The 25,024-nt window shown below is 35.3% G+C and overlaps 1 protein-coding gene across 2 annotated transcripts; it reads left to right on the top strand.

The window, feature by feature from the left end:
• The first annotated feature begins 456 nt into the window (after positions 1 to 456).
• On the top strand, positions 457 to 12,086 carry LOC104086098 (uncharacterized). 2 transcript variants are annotated; one of them, XM_009590267.4, is made up of 5 exons: positions 457 to 889; positions 8,254 to 8,439; positions 8,529 to 8,601; positions 11,258 to 11,420; positions 11,822 to 12,086. In XM_009590267.4, exons 2-5 carry the CDS (start codon positions 8,274 to 8,276, stop codon positions 11,924 to 11,926), a joined length of 507 nt encoding a protein of 168 aa, XP_009588562.1. In that variant the 5' UTR covers positions 457 to 889; positions 8,254 to 8,273; the 3' UTR covers positions 11,927 to 12,086. The 2 variants fall into 2 exon arrangements, with proteins under 2 accessions (XP_009588562.1, XP_033509269.1); XM_033653378.2 differs by lacking the exon at positions 457 to 889 and adding an exon at positions 6,422 to 6,651.
• The last annotated feature ends 12,938 nt before the right edge of the window (positions 12,087 to 25,024 follow it).

Here is a 25,024-nt window from a genome sequence, read left to right as displayed (position 1 = left end):
TTGACTAAGATTATAACCTGGTCAAACTGACTTATAAACACCTTTTGCTTATAAGTATTTGGTAAACACTCAAAGTGCTTATAAATTTCTTATAAGTCATAAGCTGGTCACCCCAACTTATGCTTTTCAGTTTATAAGCACTTTTAGTTTGACCGACACTTTTACTAGTTTATCCGTAATAATATTTTCTAATTCACAAAATAATTTTTCCCAAAATAAATTTCTTGGATTTCTCTTCCTTCCATATTTGTTATTAATTCTTTTCTTTACAATTTTTTTTTAATTTATAATCTTTTGAAAAAAATTTAAAGGTATTTTAGTCATTTTAACAAAAGAATAGCTTATCAACACTTTTTAATCAAACACATTAACTCCTTATTATCACTTTCAACACTTTTATCCGATCAATTAAATATTATTTTAAAAATTAGTTTAACCGCTTAACCATTAGAAGCTTATAGGCTAGTTACAATATCCGATCCAAACGGGCTCCAAGAAAAACCCTAGCCGCCTCAGAAAAAATCCCATCTGATCTCACTCATCTCTCACTCTCATCCGATCTACACACATTCGTTTTTCTCACTCATACACATTCCTCCCTTTCCCACACGCTGAAGCCTCTAGTAACAAGTGGAAATTACAGAATTCAGAGCTAAAATTTGAAAGTTACGAAGCTGATTTTCAGTCTCAAATCTTTTTCCCCCCCACATTTTCTGGGGATTTCAGAGCTTGATGGAACTGTAGAGTTTGTTTCGAAGCTGAGAGGTTGATTTAAACTCAAATCACTGTTCGATTCCGCTGATTTTTACTGCTTCTGGAATTGCTGAGCTCCGTTTGGGTTTGCTTCTGACTTTAGTCGGTTTATTCAAGTTTTTCTTTGTTCAACCAGGTTAGTTTGAAACTTCTCTGTATTATGCTTTTAGTACATGATTAAACAATTGAGTTCCTGCTTAGCTTTGAAGATCTGCTCGATTTCTGATTTTGTGTTATTCTCATGAAACATGATGCATATTTGAATTAATTCGGTCCCTACTTTGCTGCTAAGAATGCTGCGTTGGGTTATCTAATCATATAAGTTTAATTACATTTTTTTTCTAGTTGAGAATTGGTCGAATCCTTGTTTAATTTCGGCAGATCTGCCTAGCTCTTTCTCTTCTGTAATTCTATTATTTAGTGAAGTTTCCGTCGAAGCACATGTTGATTTGTGAGTTTACTGGAAATTGTAGCAATAATTTGGTGTTGAAAGCTGGGATTTGAAAATAGTCATTGTAATATGAATGCCATTGTGATAATCACTCGAATTATTGCCACAGTGGCTCTGTAAATGATTTGATTCCTATTAATTAAGCTCCATTCATTAGAGTGTCTTATTTTGTTCTTAAATTTGTAAACATTCTACTGAACTAAAAGGGGCCTATGATTTTGACATTGCTGTTGTTTGAAAACGATGAGTCAGTACCACAAATTTGAACACGAAAGGAGTTAGGAAAATTTAATGGACCGAGTTGCATATATACCTCTACGCTGTGTTAATAAGTGCAATTTGTTTAAATAGCCAATGTTTGAATATTGGGAATTTGGGATATTTTGGCCCAATTCATAAAACTTCAGAGTCAGTAGACTTTGGCTAATTTCCTTAGTTCCTTTTGGTAAAATCTGTTCCTTATCCACATTAAATTCCATAATCTATGGCCTTTCACATTCAATCTTAACTCTTAGGAAATTATTTAAACAATTCATAAATAATCATTAGCATGCTTTAGGCACATTCTTAATTCAATCAATTATCGTGATTATGTATACGTTCGCGTGGCATAATTATGATCTCAAAATTAAATTAAGGTACGCGTTCGCGCGACTTTGACCAAAAACAATCCTAATAATTAATAAAGTGTGATAAATTGTGTGCACGTACGTGTGACATGATTTTTAGCGCGCTAAATAAAACGGATTTACGCACTAGTTATCCGTTTCAAAGATAAATCCATAAAACACCATAATTAAAAGCGGTAAAAAGGTAAACGTACATAGGTTCTAAAAATGAGTAATTAAACAATTTAATTAATCCAAGTATGATTAAAGCGACCGTGCTAAAACCACGGAACTTGAGAGTGCCTAACACCTTCTCCCAAGTTAACAGAATTACTTACCCGGTCTTCTGTGTTCGCAGACTTTAAAACAGAGTCAAATTTCCTCGATTTGAGATTTAAAATAAACCGGTGACTTGGGACACCATAATATTATTCCAATTGGCGACTCTAATTAAATAAATAATCTCATTTCGAATAATGTCACTTTAATTGGAAAAACTCCCTATCCCTCGGAAAAAAGGAGGCGTGACAATATGAGGAAAATTTTGCTGATCTTACAGGGAACTAATACATCCCAAGAGTATGATATCTATGTGATCAAACACTCCACGGAGAAGTCAAGAATACATCATGGATTACAGTACCAAGTTTAAATTCGAACAGACAAGTTAGGACACGAAATCTAGAGCAGGTTCATGACGTTTCCATTAATATTGCAAGAACTAGGCTGTGAGTGAGTCTTTATGGGTCGGAGAAAAATCTCTGTACAAATGTAGAATTAAGCCAAAGTCCTCGGCTAAAGAAAGATATAATGAACACTTACTTCTAAGGGGGATGCCTTCTACAAGTTTAGATCATGTCTTAGCAGTCCAAGTGAACAAAGAACCAGCCAATATGGACGCAAGACCCTCAGATTACAAGTTTTCTAATGTATCATATAGGCATCATAACTAGGTGGTTAAATATATTCCGACAGTAATATTATAGCCAACAAAGCAAGCGAATATCATTATTAATCTTCCGGTATACTATCCTCAAGTGGACCCGTAGTATATTAGGCCATTTAATCCTAAACATGGTGTCTAAGTGGCGAAACAAGTACATTGAATTAGGCAAGGTAGTTTTAAACACATAATACCAGCAAACAACTTTAAGGTTAAGGGATTGAAATTTTAACGATTCAAATATTGTCTTTCATTAACTTAGAAAATATACCTAATGGCATGATACCTGTGTGATACGTTCAAATATGTGCAAACAATAAAGATCGAGAAACACACAAATATCACTTAAAGCCCTTTAGGAAGAATTCGTGAACTGATTCCTATAGCCTTATAGATCAGTTGGTACTGCATATATTAATGTGATATCTTAATCCTAAACATGACAGCTGCTAATTCTCTAGGAAATCACAAAAAGAGCTACATGCAAACATGGATTAACACAGTCACATATGGGTTATGGGTTAGTATTTCCTACAGACATATTTTAGTTATATATTAGAGCTCAAAAGGGATGGAGATTGCATCACATATGAAGATTAGAGTCGTACCTGGGCATTTAACTTGGCATGCTCTCAACAGAGTGCCGCATGGCACTCAGCATGGCCAAGAGTATACAAAACGCACAAATAGTGTAAAAGAAAAAAGAAAAATTAAAGAGGAGAACTAGTCTATTCGAACAACAACTAGCACAAAAAGGGATCGAAATGCGTCGTTCAGGGAACTAACCAGTGACGGAGTACCGAATTAATAAGAAAACCAAAAATCCAAATAAATAGCCCGCGAACAGAGTTTTGACAGTAGAATAAACCCAACGATTATAGCGATGAACTTGGAACAACAACAACAAGAAAGAATCCAAATATCGAGAGAAATGAAAAGAAACAAAGTTTGCCTCGACTTACAGCTGACATAGCAAGAATAGAAAAGCATCTCGTGAAACGAATCTCGATAAGGATGTTATTATGGTTGTGAATAACAGTTGTCGGAAGTAATTCTGAAGCCCCCCTCTAATGTATAGAACTAGTGGTATTTATAGTAGCGAATTAGACTTAGGGCCTGCTACTTGAATGGAAAGAATCACAAAACCGCGTATCGAAATAAGAAAGATATAGAATTTAAAAACGAAATTTCTGTTAACAAGGAATTTGGGGATTGGGGCGAGATTTGAGTATTGAAAAATAGAAGAAAAGTCTGGCGATTAATTGTAACAGTCAAATCTCTAAGATTATACAATAAACTTCCACAATTAACATCAAATCAATAGAAAGAAAAACAGAAGAATATATGAAGCCCTTACCTCAACAATTGTCTAGATTCATCTAATGGAAGGAAGAACACATAAATCTTACAGAATAATATCAATTGGACTAAAATTACCACAAAAATCTCGGCCGTATTAAGATCAATAGCAACTTCTTTACATATTTGGTGGGGAGATAATTAAGGAAATAAAGTAAGAAAGAAAAAGGAAGACAAATAAAATATGGTAACTAAAGGAACTAATTTAGATGATTGGGGAAGAAAAGGAAAAATGAGGTGCCGGCGATGAAGCTGGACGAAGGGAATTGAAGGGGTTCTGGGGCAATTAAATTTTGTAGTACTTTCGAAGCCAATTGTGAATGAAGAACAACAGTAAAGTAAGAACTTTGCAATAGCTAGAAAGCATAAAAATGAATTTGTATTGCCTTGGTATGCGTGTTACAGTGTGTGTTATCAAAGAAAAACTTCCTCTTTATATAGTATGAGAATTTCATCCCTAGTACAAGTTTAAAAAGGATAAAAATATCCCTTTCTCGCTAATTACTGATATGTAACCGACATCGGGCGAGATCAGTGCCGTGATATCCGGTTAGGTACGGATATCACGACCCTCAGTTAGTCGTGTGTAACTGTTTGCCATATCTCCCGAGGTCCTAGAGCTCGTTTCGGGTCCGGGGAGCGTTGCCTTATCACGCCCGACGATGAGCCCATTGTTCATCTTTCATGGGTCTCGGTACGAAAGGCTCCCAGCCTCGATTTCAACCTCGTGTGCCCGTGCCCTCCTTCCGTCTTCTTAGCCGGAAAATTGGGGTATGCATTCTCCCCGATTTTACCCGTATACAAGGGTTGAAGGTGATGAACAAAAGTTAGATTTGGTTTTTTGATGTAAATCGATTTTCGATTCAAGTGACCGCTCCGAGCCGAACAAGATTTTAAACTAACTTAATAATTGTTCGCAATGGGCCATTGTCAACATTATTAAGTCAAGAACAATGATCTTATAATTGGAATTAGACGCTAACAACTTAGTCCATTTTTTTCTTTTTCATATCGTAGATTAGATAATGGCATTGGATAATTAATGAATGATGCATGCTTAGAGCCCGCTTGTGACAATCGATGAATGATGCTTAGAGCTTGTCCTCAACTAATGATTTCTGATTCATACTAAGTATCCAGTGTAATGCGTCCGTTTCAATTTCCAATCAACTATACCCAGTTTAACTTATGTAAATTTTAGCAATAAATATCAAAATAAATACATTATTTAAGATACGGTGAAACATTTAAATTAAGAATTTGAAATGTAACAAAAGACATAGTTAGTCTTAAAAAATATCATCACACTTGAAGTAACACTATAAAATAAAATTTGTATTTGGTAGTTGAGCTATTAGACAATCATAGATCTAAAATTTACACAATATGAATTCTGATTTGAAATAATGGGTTATAAAATATATATATTCAACCCTATCTATATTTAGTTTTACACATATTTAGTAACCCGTAAGCTCGCATTTGAATACGTCACCAGTTAGAAGCGTGGTTGGAGTTGCAATCTAATGGTCGCAATCTTTCATGGAAAATCATTTAAGCGCATAGCTTCAATTTCACTAAAAAAATTTCCCTCCTTTTATCTTCCGTTATCCCCCTATTTACTCGCCTTTTTATACCTTTTTCAAGAAGTTATGTTGGGTGGACCTTTTTTAGGACCATCGTTTAAATTTTAACCTCACTAAGAAAAATCTTGAAAAAGTAGTCTCCGGCCAAAGTGTTGTTAAGCCTCCGGGCGATCGCCAGAAATTTTCTTAAAAAATAGTTATTGCGATCATCAAGATTTTTAACCGCAATGCTGAAAAATCCTGGCGATCCATCAGATTTTTTGATAAATTCTCTCACTATATAATTTTTTTTGGCCATTGTCATATTTTGTAGTAATTCCCTATGATCATCATATGAAGAGTTTTGGCGATTGTCATGTTTTGTGGCAAATCCCGATTATCGACATATGAAAAATCCTAGGGATTGCCGGGAGGGTTTTCCAAAGTTCTAGAGTAGGGCTATTTTTCTAAAACTTATTTTTACAGGGGTCAAAATTTAAAAGACGACACCGAATAATCCTATTTGTGCAAATCTCTCTTTATGGTCTTTATTGTAGATTGGATTGGTGGAGGATATGTTTGTGTGAAATTACACTAGGTAGTCACTTCAAAGGACTGCTCTTTAGAAATTAGCCAGTGTGTTCCCTGAATTTTAGTTTTTTAGTTTAATTTTCAGAAAAAAAATATCCTGAATTGTTTAATTTAAAATTTCAGGACAAAATAAATACTAGTTAAACTCTAAATAGCATCTTCGAGAATGGCTGTCTATGCACTTGCCGTGGGTTTGTTGACACAAGCCCAGCTAACCAATACGCTGGCTTTCGCAGACCCATTTAGCATTGTCCAAAATAAGCACACATTGTTCTATCCTTCTAACACCACTCGTCGTCGTCATCGACGGCCGTCATCGGCTGCCGGTCCTTCCTTTCGATTTTACTTCTTTCTATCCTCACTAGTGGCTCTGTATCATCGGTAAGTATTACTTCTCCTCTATTCACTTTATTCATGTAACAATGAAAGTTTAATGAAATATTTGCCGTAATAGTTCTAAAAAATACTAAAATAAAAAAAATTGATGAGTTTACTCAATTGCTAATGGTTAATTATCTCCCTAGCATTAAATTTCATGCTTAGTACATTGTAAATACTCACTACAGATTCCTTTTTGTTGGACAAGTTAGATTATTGGACCCTAATTATCGTAAATATTCTTTTTCTTTTCCTCTTGTTTTTGTTAACACTAATTGTTTTGTATGCGACTGTTGAATAAAATGAGAGAGTATTAAGGTAGAGGAGGGTTGAGCCTATATTAATAGTGAAAACCCTAATTTTAAGCAATGGAAGAGGAAGTTTCATTAGACTACTCCATTTCCTACGTACTATAGATATTCTTTTCTTTCCTTTTTTTTTGTTTGAAACAGATAATATCATTATCACATAATGCAGTGCTGCCATATATTAATGTAGATATGCTTATTTCTTCTTTCAAGCACTATAATTCTTGGTCTTCCTTTTCCTGGAAGAAAACTTATCCAGTATTGTGTTTGATATAGTGTTCTATAGTATATAATTTTTACAAGATTTTGCTTCTACGACTTATTATTTTCCTTTCGATTGTTACGTAGATTAGTGTATTACGTAGGTAAATAAATAAAATCCGATTTTCTAAACAAAACGTAATTTATATAGCTGATCTACACGCACACAAGGGTGTGGCCTAATGGTTAATGAAGTCAGAGGCGGATCCAAGATTAAAGTTCTGTGAGTTTAATGTTTGAAGTTCTTATTATTAACCCCATTATATATTACTCCCTCCGTTTCAATTTAGATTAGGTAGTTTGACTCGACACGAAGTTTAAGAAAAAGAAGAAGACTTTTAAAACTTGTGGTCTTAAAAGCTTTGTGGGGCCATGACATTTGTGTGGTTATAAAAGCTTCTCAATGAAAAGTTTAAAGTTGAATTATTTCCAAATTTAGAAATACGTCATTTATTTTGGAACAGACTAAAAAGCAAAGTACCACATCTAATTTGAAACGGAGGGAGTATAAGTTTTGGATTCGTTCTATTATTCGTCATAATTTAGTGGATTTTTACATAGTACAACTTTGTGTTTCACGTCAAAATTACTGGGTTCACATGAACCCAGTACCAAAAGGCTACGTCCGCCTCTGAATGAAGTGGGAGGAGAACATAAGGTCTCGTGTTCAAATCCCAGCCGAGGCAAAAAGCACTAGTTGATTTCTTCTCATCTACCTTAGCTAGTCTTGGTGGGCAGTGTTTCCCAATGCTGTGCTGGTGGGAGGTAACAGGTATCCGGCGGAATAGTCGAGGTGCACGCAAGCTGGTCTGAACACCATCGTCATAAAAATGTATCGACGACCCTGTCTAGTTTGGGACTGAGGAGTAGTTGATTGAAGTCCTTTTTGACGATGTTAAAACGATATATCCTTTTCCAAAGTAGGATTAATAACACGTCTAGGGCCTCTAGGCTTATTTTGTTTTAATTTGGAAAGCCACTTATAATCGTCTGTGATTTTTGACTTTCCTTTTTTGTGTTTTGAACATGTATGCAGATGGTTGAGGCAGCACGAATATGGGAACTGTGAACTTCCTCTTGAATCTAACTAAGAATTATTTCACCTTTGGGCTTATAGGACTTACTGTATCTGATCGTTATGCTAGTATTGTCCCTGTTGGTGGCATTTCAATGTCTCCTACATTTAATCCACACGATGACAGTTCCATGAGATCCTTGACTCGTAACTACTGTTTTTCCTCTCTTTTACATTCTTTATGTTTCCTGTTGTGGATAAAGATGAAAACTTCTGCATTAGTCGTTGTGGTGCAGGTGACTTTGTTATAGTGGAGAAGCTTTGCCTAGAAAAATTCAAGTTCTCTCTTGGCGATGTGGTTGTGTTCAGGTAACTGTTGAAAAGCTGCCGCAAGCTTGTTGTCATGTTGAGTTCAATTAACTCGACTGCTCTTTAGTTTCAAGATTATTCATTCACTAATCTTTGGGAAGAGGAAGTCTTAGATTATGTATTTTCGAGATGAAGTCAAAATGGGTTATTCAAGTTTGATTGTTCGATTTTTGGTGGTCTTGCAGATATATTTTGCATATAGGTTGAAATAAGAAATAAACTCAGTCCATATTTTAATCGGAAGAGTTTCTAACTGCATCTGAAGATTCTGAACCATGGAATAAATAGTTGTGGTTTAAATGTTCAACATAAAAACCGAACTCAATTTTTTATATCCTTTTGCTGATTTAGATATTTGATGTAACAATATATTCCACTGATAAAGAATAGAGTCTCATATTTTTTGTTGCTTGTTTTGGCATAGTTTTTTTTTGAGAATGGTAACAAGTTTTATTCATCAACACAAAGATTATGCTGGCAACAGTTTTTACAGGGTACTATCCTTGTGAACTTTACAAGGCTTCCAAAAATTGTAGAATAAATTCTGCATCTCCTACAGAAAACTCTTTACACCAAAAGTGAAAATTTAAAATACAATTCATTTTAACTACTTGTATGGAGCTACTCCTATCTTCAAAATATCTGTTATTTCTTTCTTTCCATATGGTCCACCAAATGCAAGCTGGGATAATCCTCCAAAATTTCTTCTGATTGACCATTTTACTAGCATGGTTCCAAGCTTTCAGTAGATCACATGTGTTTCCCGGCATTATCCATTTCAAATTTACCGGGGCCAAAAATAGATTCCATAGTTGGGAAGTGAAAGCACAATGGAGAAAGAGATAGCTATTGTTTTCAAATTCAGCTTTGCAGCAGAGGAAGCATCTGGAGGTTAATGGGATACCCCTTCTCTGAAGAATATCCTGAGTTAGACAAGCCCTCCTTGCTACTAGCCATGTAAAGCAGTTAACCTTGTAAGGTATCTTGATCTTCCAAATTTGCTTCCAAGGCCAGTCGATGTTCTGTTGTCCATTATTGGAGAAATAAGTATATGCATCTCTTACTGTGAATACCTTGCTGCCCATACCATTCCATACCATGGTATCCTCATTGTCATCGGGTCTTCTCAATCCCTCCATAGTTAGATAGAATGCAGTCACTATCTCCATTTCCTAATCATTTAGTGTTCTCTTGAAATTGAGATTCCATCCATGTTGGCTCCATACTTCACTGATTGTTGTCTTAGGTAGAAGTGCTAACCTAAATATTTCAGGGAACCTCTCTTAAAGGTTCATGCCCTATCTATTTATCAGACCAAAATGCTATTTTTCTGCCATTCCCATGGCAAAATTCAGTGTTAGCTGTAAAGTCTTCCCATAATGCTCTGATGGACTTCCAATTGCTCACCCCATAGGCTGTGTTGATAGTTCAAGACTCTTTCATGGTCTCATTAATTTCCAATAACTTCTCCTAAAAATCCCATAGGAAGTCAGTTGATACTCGTAAATCTGTAGCCGAGTAATTAGATTAAGTGAATAGTCAGATCAAGTTCTTCATGGAAAGACATGCATATGCGTTGAGTTATGGACAGCTTCTCGTGAAGAGAAAATCCAATGAAAGACCAGAATCTCTCTTATCTTCAATGTGTTTTTGGTGGAAAGAATCATTCGTCGTTCTTGAAAGAATACGTTGCAATAAAGGCCCATAAACTGTTGCAAAGAAGGTTATTTTCCCCTGTATGATCTAGTTGGTGCGAATCTTTCCATGCTCATACTTTGTACTGGACAAAAAGTTAAAAGGGGTTTGTTTAAATTGCCTTCTCCTAATTTTAATTCGTGAATTCTAGCAAAGTTTGGAGGAAAAGATTGTTTAAAGTTGCCTATTTTTTGGGAAAGTAGTATACGTAATGGAAACAGCTTCTTGCAGAAATAAGGTTGCATACAATAGACCCAATGTGGTCCAGCTCTTTCCCTAACCCTGCGTATAGCGGGAGTTCGCACCGAGCTGCCCTTTGAGTGTCTAGTATACCCAAGTACATAGTCATGTGAATAGCACATGCCTCTTTTGAATCTGGTCAAATGATAAGAAAAGGGAAGTCTGCTACACTACTAGAAGTTTTTATCTGAAATTGATTTGAAATTTAGTTTGTGGAGGAAGTTGCCTTCTTTGTAATGGTATAATGGCCTCTAAACACAGTTTGTTCTTCTTTAAATATGATTCTCTTGGTGACTTATCAAGGTGTGCTGATTCAACTTAAGTTGATGACCACTGTTAACTTGTGGGGTATGCTAGATCTTGTTTGACCAGGAAAACTTAAAGTGGTCAGCAAGGATCTGCCCTTGTTTAACATATTCTGTCCTTATACAGCCTATCTGAGTCTTTTCTAACCATTAATGATTTGAGATATTTGTTTTTACACCAATAGTTAATTCTTAGTATCAGGTCATTAGAAAGTATATTTTAAGATGGTATTTTCTCTAATTCAGGTGGGTGTTTGATAAATTTTGTAGCAAATCTATTGTTACGATACTTTCATCTCTTGTTTTGAGGGTAGAGCAGAGAAAATGCCTGCTCATATATTATTTAATGTGTTTTCTTATTTTTGGCTATATTTTTGAACCCATCAAGTCTGATTTTTGGTTGACGTTCATTTCAGCTCTCCAGCTAATCATAAAGAGAAACATATAAAGAGAATAACAGCCTTACCAGGTGATTTGGTCAGTACCCCTCATTATGATGCAGTATTGATCCCTGAAGGACATTGTTGGGTTGAAGGAGACAATCATGCTTGGAGCTTGGACTCGAGATCTTTTGGTCCTGTATGTTACATATTACTCCATATTCATCTGTTGATTGAATAGGAATTTAACACACAAAGAATCCGATAAACTTTGTAAATTTACTAACTTAATACATATGTGTCAGTCTTCTATGTTAGGAAAGATTAGCTGTTGGGAAGTACTGTTTCAAAAGAATTAGAAATCATTTTGGCATAAGTACTCTCTAAATGAAAATAGATTAGATCCTGTTGTTGCTAGACCTTCTGAGGTGCATTTCAAATCCTTTAGTTTATAGTGACATTTTAATGGTTCCTAAATGGAAGTCATTGTAGAGCGAGGAAAAAAATCTACTCTTAGCGTGCCTATATTGGTGTTTGCAATTAACTTTTTAACTAGGTTATTTGATTAGTTCTCATTGACTTGAATGCTTTCTGTTTCAGATCCCTCTGGGTTTGGTTCGTGGAAGGGTCACCCATGTTGTGTGGCCTCCTCACAGGGTTGGAAAAGTTGAAAGAATGACACCAAAGAGCATAGCACCCTTTTAATTGTACTTTTGAGTAAATCATCAATTTTCAACTTCATGGATTTCTTAGGCAGTTGCTTCCTATAAGAAGGCATCAACATTCTAGCAATATTATAGGTTGTACACTCACTGTTCATTATAACACAGAATCATTCTCTTAAATGTGTTCATTTCTTGGAAAAGTTGTGCTTCTGTATTGGAACAGTTGAAATTCTGAGCTAACAATTTCAAAACTGCTAGAAAATTTAAACAGCCTATTATTTTTAGATCTTTGAAAATAAAAACTATCAAAAACATTCTCTGAGAATGGTTTTCAGAACCATTTGGGGGTGGGGGTGGGGGGAAGGGAATTATAGTTAATTTTACTGAGAATGGTTTTCAGAACCATCCAAAGTTTTATGAAAGAGTTTGAATGTACTTTGATGTTTTATCTTTTTAGTTTTGTGCACTGATTATATATAATTTTTTATACACTATTATCTTAAACTAATCTACAATTTGTAATTCTTGTTATTATACACTAACTTGGAATGGAAAATAAAAGAGGAATTTTCAGAAACTACTATAGTTAAGTGGTTATTAACGTGCTATAGCTACAATATCCATATTTACCGGTCTTAGCTACAATTTTGTTGCTACTGTGCTGTATTCCATGTATTTGCGCGACTGTATTTATAAATACAGTGAGTTAATATGCCTAAAAAATAGGGATTACAACTGTTTAATTATGTATTCCATGTATTCGCGCGACTGTATTTTGTAAATACAATGAGGTAATACGCCTAAAAAAAATAGGGATTACAATTGTTTAATAACGAAAAACACAATAAATCATCATGTATCAATTCGATTGTATACAATGTATTTAATTCACATGTATTTGTTTTGCATTGTATTGAATTTCATTATATTGAATTCAGTTGTATTCAAACAACAAAAAATCAAAAAATAAGGTGTTTACAACTCTATTCAATTCGGTATACATTGTATTCAGTTCACCTATATTCATTCTTAACTATTTTACGTTGTATTCAATTCGACTATATTCAAACAACAATAAAAGCACACTCCGAATGCACTCCAAACTAAGGTATTAGTGCAAAAACAATTGAATCTTATCTTATCGAAATATATAGGATTCTAGTGAAGTAGAAGAGTGAAGAAGAATTCCGGCATTTCATACCCAATAGGTGGCATTGCTCTTTGTGAATATAATTAAAATTAATAACAATTATATATATAAAGCAACCGGTAATATTGAAGAAATAATTTTATTTTTGGGAGATCGGGAGGGTAGCTAAAGGCAGGGGTAAAGAAAGAAAAGAGTTCAGTGAGAATGAATATTATATCAATCAATTGGATATAAAGCAACAACTTTGCTCTTTTGATTCTTTTGGGAGATCTAGCCATGGCTACGAATTAAGTTTTTGAAAATTTGAAGCAGAGTCGCCGGAGAAGAAGAAAATTTGAAGCAGAGTCGCCGGAAATCTGAACAAATATAGCCATGGCGGTGAGTCACCGGAGAAGACGGAGACCTTGCCGAAGAGAGAGGGAAAAGGGAGAGAACTTGCCGAAGAGAGGGAAAATGGAGAAAATTTATCATGACCCAATTTTACCTATAGGTCGTGATGGCGCCCAACATCACCGCTAGGCAAGCCAACTAATGAATTAAACATATATTTTCTCTTTTAATAAATTTTCGAGTAATTAAACTTTCCTTACTTGCAAGATTTAAGAAAAATAGAAAGTCTAAATAAATAAAAACCAAAATAACAATTTCAACTCATAATTCTACTAAAGTGTGTGCCAAGACCTAGTGTCACAAGTATATGAACATATAGTAGATTATGCAAAATTTCAAGTACTGTCTGAACATAATAGACATAATATAAATAGAAAGAGAGAGACACTAGGTGCTGCGGAACGACTCAGGAAAGGCAGCTCACCACTATGCCTCGGGATAACGGGGATGTGCACTGGTAGGACCGCCTGATGCACCTGTCTAAGATCCTGCACAAAAAGTCCAGCAAGCGTAGCATGAGTACGTAAACAACGTGTACCCAGTAAGTATCAAGTCTAATCTCGAAGAAGTAGTGACGAGAGGTCGACTTTGACACTCACTATGGGTCAATAATATTAAGATAAAGATTTTTAAATAAACATAGTTATGTGAATAACAATAATTTCCTTAACAAGCAGAAATAAATAATTCTTTCATAATTTAATAATTTTCAATAATTCATTTATCTTCACAAGCTGCAATAAAATATCAAAGCATCGTGTAATTCTTATTATTAAGCACGATTTATGCCGAGGTCGTACGACCCGATCCAGAGTGTCGTGTACACTACCGAGGGACGTGCGACACGATCCATAGATGCATCTATCTACTGGCGAGGCGTTCGGCTCGCTCCACAAGAGGACAATGAATATTTTATAAGCATTTGACTTAAACATTATTAATGATTTATATCCAAGATAATACAAATTTCATTAACTACTTTTCAGAATTTCTCTAACAAGTTCTAATATAATTTAGGCATTTTAATTTAACAAGTATAGTGCAAAATTTCAAATAGTTCATGAATTGGGTCCTAAAACTACCCGAACAATAGCATAATAATAGATACGCACGGACTCTCATCACCTCGTACGTACGTATCCCCCACAATTAGAAGTAAATATTTATTTACAATACCTATGGGGTAAATTCCCTCTTACAAGGTTAGACAAGAGACTTACCTCGTCTCAAAGTTCACTTCCCGATCACAATTTCGCGTTAAAGCCTCAATTTGGCGCTGGAAAATCCGAAACTAGCCAAATGTTATATAATTTAATTAATACATGCTCAATAATTCGATATTAGATTATTAGATTAATTACTCAACCCAAAATGGTAAAATTCCTAAAATTCACATTGGGCCCACGTGCCCGGATTCCGAAAATTTTCGAATGAAATCATTACACATAATCTCAAGAACTCAAATATATAATTTTCATACCATTCCATAACTATTTTCGTGGTTAAAATCTCATTTTTATCAAAACCTAGGTTTTTCATCTAAACCCTTGATTTTCACAATTTACATGTTATAATCTACCCATAATCTATATATTTAACTCACAATAGATAGAATTAACTTACCTCCAAGTTGCTAGGTGAATACTCCTCTCAAGAACCTCCAAAATCGCCCAAGAATGGAGAATAATGAGTCAAAAATACTCAAACCCCGACTTAAATGAATGTTCTGCCTTATGTGATTTTTGCACTTGCGGACCCTCTGCCGCATCTGAGGTCCCGCACTACAGCGAGTTCCCTTACTTGACCAGGCTCCGCACCTGCGGACCAAAGGACCGCTTCTGTGTGTCCGCAGGTGCGACAATTCCTACGCGCCTACGACCTGTCCGCTCCTGCGCTCAATGGCTTCACACCAGCGCACTCGCATGTGCGCCAAAACTTCCGCACTTGCGGATGGCTGGGCTTCCCTCCCTGGTTCAATTTTGCGACTCGTGTCTCGTACCTGCGAGCTCGCACCTGCGGCTGTCCAAGCGCATGTGCGAATGCACCAGAAGCTGGAAGCTTCAACTGTTGCTTCCAAGTCCAAACTTGGTCCGAGCCTCGTCCGGTTATCACTCGAGTCCCCCCGGGGCCAGCCCGAACATACCAACAAGTATGAAATCATAAAACAAACTCGTTTGAACCCTCGAAATGCGTAAAATAACATCAAAACTAAGAATCATACCTCAAACCAAATTGATTCAACTTAGAAATTTCAAATTCTTCAAACTTACTCCGAACGGGACGAAACATACTTAAACTACTCGGAATGACTCCAAATTTTATGTGCAAGTCTTAAATCACCATACGGAACTATTCTCAGGCTCGAAATTTTAAATGGACCTCGATTACTCCAAAACCTACTCCAAACCAAATTTAAAAAACCTTAAAACCTTCAAATAGCTAATTTTCACTATTAAGCGTTGAAACACTCTCGGGTTGTCCAAAATCCGATTCGAACATACGCCCAAGTCTAAAATCATCATACGAACCTATTGGAACCACCAAATCTCGATTCCGGGGTCGTTTTCTTAAAATATTGACCGAAGTCAAACTTAGCCTATTTAAATCTAACTAAGGAACCAAATGTTCCGATTTCAACTCGAACTAACCATCCCCGCAAGTCATAAAACAGTAAAAGAACATATGGGAAGTCGTATTTAGGGTAACATAGTTTTAGAAGGCAAAACGACCGGTTGAGTCGTTACAGAATTGAGGTAGAAGAGAGAGGGTTGAGGAAAAGTTGAGGGATCAGTGGTATATATTTGTACTTTGCTATAAAATATAAAAACTATCTATAAATAATAATATTTTTAAAGTATTTTGGTTTATAATAAATAGGGTGCATTATTTATCTATAGTATTTAAAATTTCCAAAATTGTTATAAAACAATAAAAGAAGAAGAAGAGTATTGCGAGAAAAGTAGAGAGAGAATTCTTATTGATTTGAGATGAATTACAATTGAATAGAACCCCTCTATTTATAGGGAAAGAGTGACTTAGCCACCAAGTAGCAAACCCTAAAATCTCTCTAAAATATAGACATTCACCATAAATAAAATACTATTTATAACACTCCCCTTGAATGTCAATTACCAGATAATGTGCCTCGTTAAAACCTTAATTAAAATAAAACCCAGTGGAAAAAAGTTTTAGTGAAGGAAAAAGAGTACACATATCTAACAATACGCCCTCTGGTTACCTCGTTAAAAACCTTGCAAGGAAAACTTAGTGGGACAAAACCTTATAAGGAAAAAAAGAGTACAATGCATATTAACTCCCCCTGATGAGAATCTATTCACATCTTTGAGTCTTCGCATTTCAATCTTGTGCTACATCTTTAAAATATCGTTGGTAGAGATTTGATAAACAAATCAACCATATTAACTTGAATGAATATGTTGCACCTTGAAATCATCATTCTTGATAGATATATAATATCTTCATATAATGCCGATGAATGCATTTTCAATATATATATAGAGATTCTCGCTATCATATTATCATGCTTATAGTTGTAGCAAGATACATATGTGCACAAATTGCACTTAGGACGTAGTACCTCATGACCAAGAATTTTATATGCTTTAAGCAATTTAAATCTTTCAGGGAATGTTATATAAGTTAAGTCATATAGGCCATATGAATGGACTTTAGATGCATATCAAGTTTTCATGTCATGCTAGACATATAAGATAGATAAAAGTGATTGCACACTCTGTTGACCTTATACTTTCAAGTGTTTGAACTGTAGGTCCAAAACTTCATGTCTTTCATATGGAATTAATTCTACTTGAATTATTTCTCCAGACATAAAATCCTCATACATATTTAGCGTTATCATAGATGTAGTCGACGAACGTTTTATATTGGTTCCAATATTTTTTTCATAAATACATAACATAAAGATCTCTTCATTCATATTTTCATGTACCTGAACCTCTCCTGAGATTTTATGAAGTGTTATGTCATGTGATCTTCTAGATCACTTACCTCCTTATTATGATCATTTGCTCATCTTCTTTATCAAGAATTTTATTTGAAACCGATTCGTCTATACGCTTTAAGCGTACCATAGACTTTGTCCTTCTAGGATTTATTCTAATATGAACTTTTGCAGTAAGAATATAGTTACTTTCTTTGGGTCAGCAAATGCGTCTGGCATGCTTTGCAATATATTGCAGATGAATTATCTTTTTGTGAACTTCAAGTTTATATTATCTTATTCGAGGATCTAGATGTAGAAATAATAATTCATTCCACGTAACTTTTTCTCAACTGTTTATCCTTTTCCCCCCTTATGTTACAAAAACTAACTTGCTTCCTCAACTTTGAAAATCCATCTTTGTGCGTTATGATGTTAATCAAAATATATATCGCACATCAATAATAATTAGATGGAATTGTTTGGTTCCTGACCCTGAACCACTTGTGAAGGGAGAATGTAATATACTTTCGTATATAACGTATATCAAACTGATATAGATAACTTTGTTCTCATAAGTAATAGTTTAGCTATTAAGTGGAGTCACTCAATAAGCTTTTTTGCTAAACCAACTCTGGTGTATACCAACTTATCAAGATGAACTATCTTGAATAAAAAGTCTGGAATATGTTCTGAATTAAATTATTGAGCAAATTATATGACAAACACCATGTTGTGGGTTAATAATAATCGCACATGTAACCATCTCATAGATGCATCTTATGTGGTATACATGACAGGTGAATGGGCCCATATTCACCTTTGATATTTCCAGCATTCATGGGACTCAATCCCAATTTTAGTTAGTCTATTAATTAATGAGAACGGGCAACATAAGAGAATTCGTAAAGAACTTTCTAGTTCTTTAATATTTACCCATGTGAATTCTCTTTTATTTTTGCATATCATACTTAAATTAATATGCCTAAACTGATTATGTCAATTAGATAAATTATCAATATTGATAAACTTCAGGTTTACACCATGACGTGGGCAATTATCAATAAACTCCAAGTTTAGTATGATATGGGTTTTTATATCAATAAACTTCTACTTATTGTGGCATTCTTTTATTTATGTAGTACAAACTGGAGAATAAAGTGGGTAGCTTTTCACATACATGTTACCCCGCTATAAGTTGTAGTAATAAAAAATATTAAATCTTTCCTTTATTTTTAATCTCAATATAATCAACCGCTTTCGCAAATACTTTAAAAACTCAATAAGTTTCTATAAGTTTTTTTGAGACTTTGTAATGACCCGACCGATCGTTTTGAGTTTTAGCATGTCATTCGCTGGTTTGAGGCCTTGAATAGCTTCACTTCAGGTATTATGACTTGTGCGTGTGGTCAGAATTAAATTTCGGGAAGCTCATAGTTGATGCGGATGGAAAATTCTAATTTCGGAAGCGTTGAGTTGGAAGAATTGACTAAGGCTTTTGACTTTTGAGTAAGCGACCTCGGAATCGAGATTTGAAGGTTCCAACAGGTTTGTATGATAATTTTGGTCTTAGGAGCGTGCCCGAATGTTGATTTGGAAGTTCGTAGGTCATTTCGGCGTCAATTGGCGAAAGTTGAAAATTAGATGATTTTTGGGAAGTTTGATCGAGAGTGGACTTTTTGATATCGGAGTCGGATTCTGATTCCGGAAGTGGGAGTAGGTCTGTAATGTCAATTATGACTTGTGTGCAAAAGTTTAGGTCACTCGGACTTGAATTGATAGGTTTCGGCGTCAGAAGTAGAAGTTTGAAGTTTTAAAGTTTCTTAGGTTTGAATCGATGCACAATTCATATTTTTAGCATGTGATTTAAAGGCTCGAATAAGTTTGTATGATGTTTTAGGACTTGTTATTATATTCGTACGGGGTCCCGGAGGCCCCGGGTGTGATTCAGATTGAATACGGAACAAATTTGGACTTGTGAAAATGGATGAAGTGCACCGATTCTAGTGCAATCGCACCTGCGCAAGTTTGACCGCAGGTGCAAGCTCGCAGAAGCAAGTATTTGGGCACAGATGCGAGGCTGGAGGAAATGGCCTTGTGGTCGTAGGTACGTCGTGAAGGCCACATAAGCGGAGTCTCTTCTACGAAAGATTTATCGCAGAAGCGGACTAGTGCTTAGGAGGCTTGTCCGCAGAAGCGGGCTTTGGACCGCATAAGCGGTTGGCCAGCATCAGTGAACTTCCGCAGATGTGGTTGGTCGACTGCATAAGCGGCACCGCATAAGCGACAAGTTGAACTGCAAAAGCGGAAGTGCTGGGCAGAATGGTTTAAAATCGGGGGTTTGCCATTTTCTTCATATTTTGGGATATATAGCTCGGATTGGGAGATTTTCAGAGGAAACATTTGGGTAAGGATTCTACACTCATTTTTGATTAATGTCCACTAATCTATCAATTATTTCTTTATTTAGTTAAGTATTTGGGTTGAGATATTTGGGGGCAAATGGTGGAAGTTCTTAGACAGAAATTTTGGGAATTTAAAGGCGATTTGAGGTCGGATTTGAGTAATTTTGGTATGGGTGAACTCTATATCGAATGTGTGTTCGTATTTTGTGACTTTTACCCAATTCCGAGACGTGGGTCCGAGTCGATTTTTTGGGACGATTTTTTAATTCCCTGCTAAAGTCGTAGTTTCATTATTTAAATTAGTTTCTTACAGTCATATTTATAGTATGCAACTGATTTGGCTTGATTCGAGCCGTTTGGAGTAGGAAAATCAAGGGAAAGGCATTCTTATTGACTGATTGAGCTTGGTTTGAGGTAAGTGACTTGTCTAACCTTGTATGGAGGAAATCCCCTTAGGATTTGGTACTATTGTAACAATTTGTGATATGTGAGTGCCGTATACGCAAGGTGACGAGTGTAGACATGGACTAAATATGAAAATTACAGTTCTTGCTGAGTAGTCTTTGTCACGACCCAGAATCCCACCACAGGCGTCGTGATGACACTTAGTCTCTAAGACTAGGTAAGTCGATTACAAATACAATTCAAGTAATTTTTTTATAATCGAAACCAATAGTGGAAATAATTATAACACCTTCCCAAGACTGGTAATACTGAATCACGAACTCTAACTGAATACATGCAATGATCTCAAGGATAGAATATACAATATTGTTTGAATAAAAGTTGACAGTACAATAAAATGGAAAGACTTCGAGTGACTACGGCGCCAAACAACTCTACCTTAAGTCCTTGCGATCACACTCTAACTCTGTCTGAGTCCGATATCTCCAATACCCGGCCCTACACAAAAATATGCAGAAGTTTAGTATGAGTACACCACAGTCGGTACCCAGTAAGTATCAAGACTAACCTCGGTGGAGTAGTGACGAGGTACAGTCAAGACACTCACTAATCAATTAACCTGTGCATTGTAGCAGTATATAATAATAACATAAACAAATAGCAATGATGTCAACAAGAATCAATCAATGATATAAACAATAAGGCAACAAGAACACCATAAATATTTCTCAAACGAATAAGGATCACAAATACAACCAATCAATCAAGTCCCTCAAATATACATCTTTCAAATGTAAGTACTTCAAGTATATATCTTTCAAATATAAGTTTTTCAATAAAAATCCGTAGAATATAATCTCTTCAAATAAATATATATTTCAAATATACTCCCTTCAAATAAATATCTTTCGAATATAATTCTTTCAAATAAATATCTTTGGATATAATTCTTTCAAATAAAAGTCACCTTATGACACCTCATTTTAAAATCATAAAAATACGGGTCTCAACCCACTTTCATATTTTCACGGTACCTCGTGCCCATATTTCTATCATAACTGCACGGACAACTCACATGCCAAAAATATAAATATATAAAAATATGCACGATCAATTTACTTTAGAAATAGTTTGAGTGAAGAAAATGACATTGCACTTAAATTAAAGCATAAGATAAACTACTCATTTGGATGTAAAACTTATTAATTTAAAACTTAATAGTAATTTTTTTTATTTAAAACAACTCAATCATCGAAAATAAGTAAAAACCAGAAATATAAATCTTCAGAGTCTCGTACTAAAAAGCCAAAGCCTACACAAAACAACAAGGAATACAAAATACATAATAATAAAGTCAATTAGTACATCACGGAAGAAGATAAAAATTTACATATCACGGAAAACAAAATAACCAAGGCAAGTGCAACTATAAATAACTTTCAACAAAGGGCACTCCGAGGTACCGCCTCGTAGTCCCAAAATAAAATTCATAATATTTCTTTATATCACCGTGGGAGCTTTCACATTTAGTTTTAAATATTATTTTTCCCGAAATAGCATCCCGCGTTTTAGTCCACCTTATCACACCGCATAACTTCTAGTAGCTTCCCTACTAGCTACGCGTATCAAGCCCACCTTATCTCACCACATGCATTTCAACACCTTGACCTTATACCACCACATGCGTATCAATATCACAATATTTTACAATGGGTACTCCTGAGGTACCGCCTCGTAGTCCCAAAAATAAATATGCATCAATAGGGGCGCTCCCAAGGTACCGCCTTGCAATCCCAAAAATAAATATGCATAAACAGGGGCGCTCCTGAGGTACCGCCTCGTAGTCCCAAAAGTAAATATGCATCAACAAACTGCACTACAAGTGCTCAAATATCACAACATATCACAAATTGCACATCAAGTGCTCAAATATCACAACATCTCATAAATTGCACATTAAGTGTTCAAATATCGCAACATATCACAAATTGTACATCAAGTGCTCAAATATCACCACATCTCATAAACTGCATATCAAGTGTTCAAATATTATAACTTGCCACAGAAAATGACAATAATATTATTTTTCACAATAAGGAGCCCACGACTCGATCATAATGTGTACAACAACTTAACAAAATTTTCGGGAGTGAACAACTCAACCGAATAAAATTTCACAATTTAGCACTTACCTCAATATGATTCACGGTCTTTATAATTCAATACCAAATTCCAACAACATGAATTGAAAAGTAATTCATCAAGGAACAACACCTCTTTTAAATCACAACTACAGGAAATAAATAGATTTATTTATCTTATTAACTAAATTTCCCATTTGAATTATCTGTAGATAAAATCAATAATGAAAGTATTTTCCATAAAAATGGCAACTCAAACAAACACAGAGTTCACATAAAAGTCAAGTAGCAATCACACCAAATTATCATATAAAAACAACCTCGGCAAATAAGGAATGAGGGTGTCTACAAATTTTAACCGACATAATTTGCATATATAAACCAAGTACGTACTCGTCACCTCGCGTACATGGTTTTCAATCACACAATTTCCACATAAGACTCAATGCCTAAGGGGATATTATCCCACACACGGTTAGGCAAGATACTTACCTTTATGGAGTTAGGCCGATATTCCAAAATAGTCTTCTTACTTGAATTGACCTCCGGACAACTCAAATCTATCAAAATTAATTGTATAACTTCATTAAAATACATAGGAAATAATTTCGGATAATAAAATGTCGGCTTAAAATTTCACATTAAAAAGTCAACCAAAAGTCAACACGGGACCCGCCTCTCGGAACCCGATATAATTTTCATGAAATCCGAACACACATTCCGATACGAGTTCAACCATACCAATTTTATCAAATTCCGATAACGAATCGTCCTCCAAATCTATATTTTTTGTTTTTGAAAAGTTTTACAATTTTTTCCAAATTTTCAACTCAATTCACTGATTAAATGATGAAAATACCAATGGATTCGTGTAATATAGCCAAAACTGAGTTAGAATCACTTACCCCGTAGAATTCTTTAAAAATCCCATAAAAAATCGCCACAAACCGAGCTCCCAAGGTCCAAATGTGAAATAATATCCTAACCCTCGTTTATATAGTACAGAATATGACCTCTCATTGTGCTGACCGCACATTTTCTTATGCGGTCGCACATCCTAGGTTCTGCGGCCGCGATCCAAATTGTGCGGTCGCACTTCAGTAATGACTACTCTACCAAGCTTCAGTAGATTGGTCATAACTTTCTGTACAAATATCCAAATGATTAATGGTATATCTTTCTGGAAACTAGATTTAAAGAGCTACAACTTTCGTTGTTGAATCTTTTTCAAATGCCTTATATATTAAAGGACATAAGCTTCCTAAGTTAGATGAGCTAACTTGCCGAATCCCCTTTCTGCGGCTGCGAGAAGAATTCTGCGGACCACACAATTTCAACTGCGGTCCGCACATTTTCAAGTGCGGTCCGCACAATTACCACTGTCCCCGCACTTTGGGAGTTTGCGGCCGTACTCTAAAATGTGCCCTCTGCACTTCAACTGTTCCACAACATCGTCACAGTGGCGAAATGCCCAGACTCGCTCAAAACTTACCTCGAAATTCACCCGAGCCACTCGGAATCCCGTTAAAATATACCAACAAGTCCCATAATATAATACGGGCTTACTCGAGGTCTCAAATAACACATAAAAACAACAAAACTACCTCGATCCTACGAATCGCAACCCAAATTCAAGCCTATGAACTATGAACTTTCAAATTGCGAAATTGATGACGATTTATATCAAAACAACTCCGATTGACTTCAAATTTTGAAAGAGAGTCTTTAATGACATAACGGACTTGTTCAAATTTTCAGAATCAGATTTCGACCCCGATATCAAAAAGTCAACTCTTGGTCAAACTTCCGAATTTTATTTTTCCAACTTTCGCCAAAATGCTTCAATTTATTCTACAGACCTCCAAATCCAATTTTGGGCGTACACCTAAGTCCGAAATCACCATACGAAGCCATTGGAATCATCAAAACTCCATTATGGGATCGTTTGCTCAAAAAGTCAAACTCCGATCAACTTTTTTTATTTAAGCTTCAAAAATGAGAATTGTTCTTTCAATTTAATTCTGAATCATCCGAAATTCAAACTCGACCATAAACGCAAGTCATAATACGTATTACGAAGTTGTTCGGGACTTTAAGTCGATGAATGTGGCATTAATTCTTAAAACGACAAGTTGAGTCATTACAGTATTCTTGTAATTCCTTAACTGAGTTGCCTTAGCATGTTTAATTATCATGTTTAGCCTAGTATCACATGTCTACGTGTATTAACTCTTACTTGAAATTTGTGCAACATGCTTAGTTGAATTACATGCTTCCTTGATTTTGTATTCAGTTTTTAACCGTAGAATTCCTTGATGTAAATTCATTGTTTCATAAGTTATGAGTTGTGTATTTACTTTTAGGACTACGAGGTGGTACCTTGGGAGCTCCTCATTGCATTTTTTTTTGGGACTACGAGGCAGTACCTCGGGAGATCCCCGTTACATATTTACTTTTGGGACTACGAGGCTGTGATGACCCAAAATGTCATCTTTAAATTTAATAAGTAATTGTGTATTTTAAGATGCCAAAAGCATAATTTATCATTTCTCGACTTGCGTGCGCAGTCCGTAAAATTTTTCGGAAAATTTTTATGTGAAAAATGAATTAAAATGTGAAATAGAGCTTTAAAAACTCAATTGAGTTAACTTTAGTTAACATTTTGAGTAAACGGACCCGGATCAGT

Source organism: Nicotiana tomentosiformis, chromosome 7, assembly GCF_000390325.3.
Source record: "Nicotiana tomentosiformis chromosome 7, ASM39032v3, whole genome shotgun sequence".
NCBI lineage: Eukaryota > Viridiplantae > Streptophyta > Magnoliopsida > Solanales > Solanaceae > Nicotiana > Nicotiana tomentosiformis.
Note: the sequence above shows the minus strand (reverse complement) of the source record. Positions and strands in the feature narration are given on the sequence as shown.